Genomic DNA, 1036 nt, shown 5'->3' with positions numbered 1-1036 from the left:
ACACACACACACACACACACACACACACACACACACACACACACACATTAATCTTCTCCAATGTAGAGAGGAACCTCTTGTCCTTTCATGTCTGACTCCCTTGCTGACCCTCTCTGTAGGTGTAGGTGTGTTTTCAACTGGTCCACGTCCAAGCCGAATCACCTGATTTGTCATCCAACAGGCACCGGATGAAAGGGATTCACAGCCTTTGTTTTACCACGCGTAGTGTTTCTGACCAAAGGAAACACAATATGATTATTGTGACATCACCGTTTCTCTGTGAAGGACAGCTTACATAATATCTCTGGATTGTCTGTCCGTTGTTTGGATCTACATCCATTGGCTTCTATAAGATCAAACTCATTTTATGTGCAATGAGGAAGGTTCTCATAAAAAACACTGACTTGACAAGTTGTTAGTGTGTCATAAATATTCATGGTCTCGTGGTGTGCTGCAGCACAACACATCGCCTTCTTGTTATATCACAGATGTTTTGATCCCACGTGTTTCAAAAGAAGTCTGTGAGGGACGTCTTATTCTAGATTCTCCTCAGAAAATAATGAGGCATATAAAAATACAAAAAGAGAAACCGAAAGAGAGAAAGTGGCATCGTGTTTGGATTGTAAATAATACTGCAGTTGTGTGAGAGGAAAGAGGGAGACGGAGAAAAGAAGTAGTGCAGTGAGAGAACGATGGGATTTGTTAGTGAAGGTTCTAACTTGGAGTGAATGAGGATAGAATGATGGCAAAGAGACAGAGGTCAGCCGAAAAGACAGAACGAGAGTGTGATGGAAAAGTAATGGAGGGAAGCTGACAGGGCAAACTGCATGCTGGGTACAGCTCGCTCTCCGTCACTTGCTTCAATATTAACTGTTACTCCAACGAACTGCATGCTGGGTACAGCTCGCTCTCTGTCGCTCGCTACAATATTTATTGCTACACCGCCATATGGCATGCTGGGTACAGCATGCATTTTAAACCCTATACCCAGATTTTCTTAAATGTCTCTGGAACCTAGCATTGACAAGTAGGGCTC

The 1036-nt window shown here is 43.2% G+C and overlaps 1 protein-coding gene across 2 annotated transcripts in view; it reads right to left on the bottom strand.

Annotated features, from left to right (window-relative positions):
• LOC116396616 (microtubule-actin cross-linking factor 1-like) overlaps window positions 1–1036 on the bottom strand; it is a 68921-nt gene that overhangs the window by 4661 nt on the left and 63224 nt on the right. Inside the window, exon 3 of one of the 2 annotated variants that reach the window (XM_031871337.1) lies at window positions 7–231. The exons of the other annotated variant lie outside the window; for it this stretch is intronic. Coding sequence (XP_031727197.1) covers window positions 200–231 — 32 coding nt within the window. The 3' untranslated portion in view covers window positions 7–199. Of the gene's footprint in view, window positions 1–6; window positions 232–1036 lie in introns of those variants that run through there. 2 annotated transcript variants of the gene reach the window in all.

The sequence above is a fragment of the Anarrhichthys ocellatus genome, unplaced genomic scaffold, assembly GCF_004355925.1.
Source record: "Anarrhichthys ocellatus isolate YVR2014 unplaced genomic scaffold, GSC_Weel_1.0 scaffold57, whole genome shotgun sequence".
Classification (NCBI taxonomy): Eukaryota; Metazoa; Chordata; class Actinopteri; order Perciformes; family Anarhichadidae; genus Anarrhichthys; species Anarrhichthys ocellatus.
Note: the sequence above shows the minus strand (reverse complement) of the source record. Positions and strands in the feature narration are given on the sequence as shown.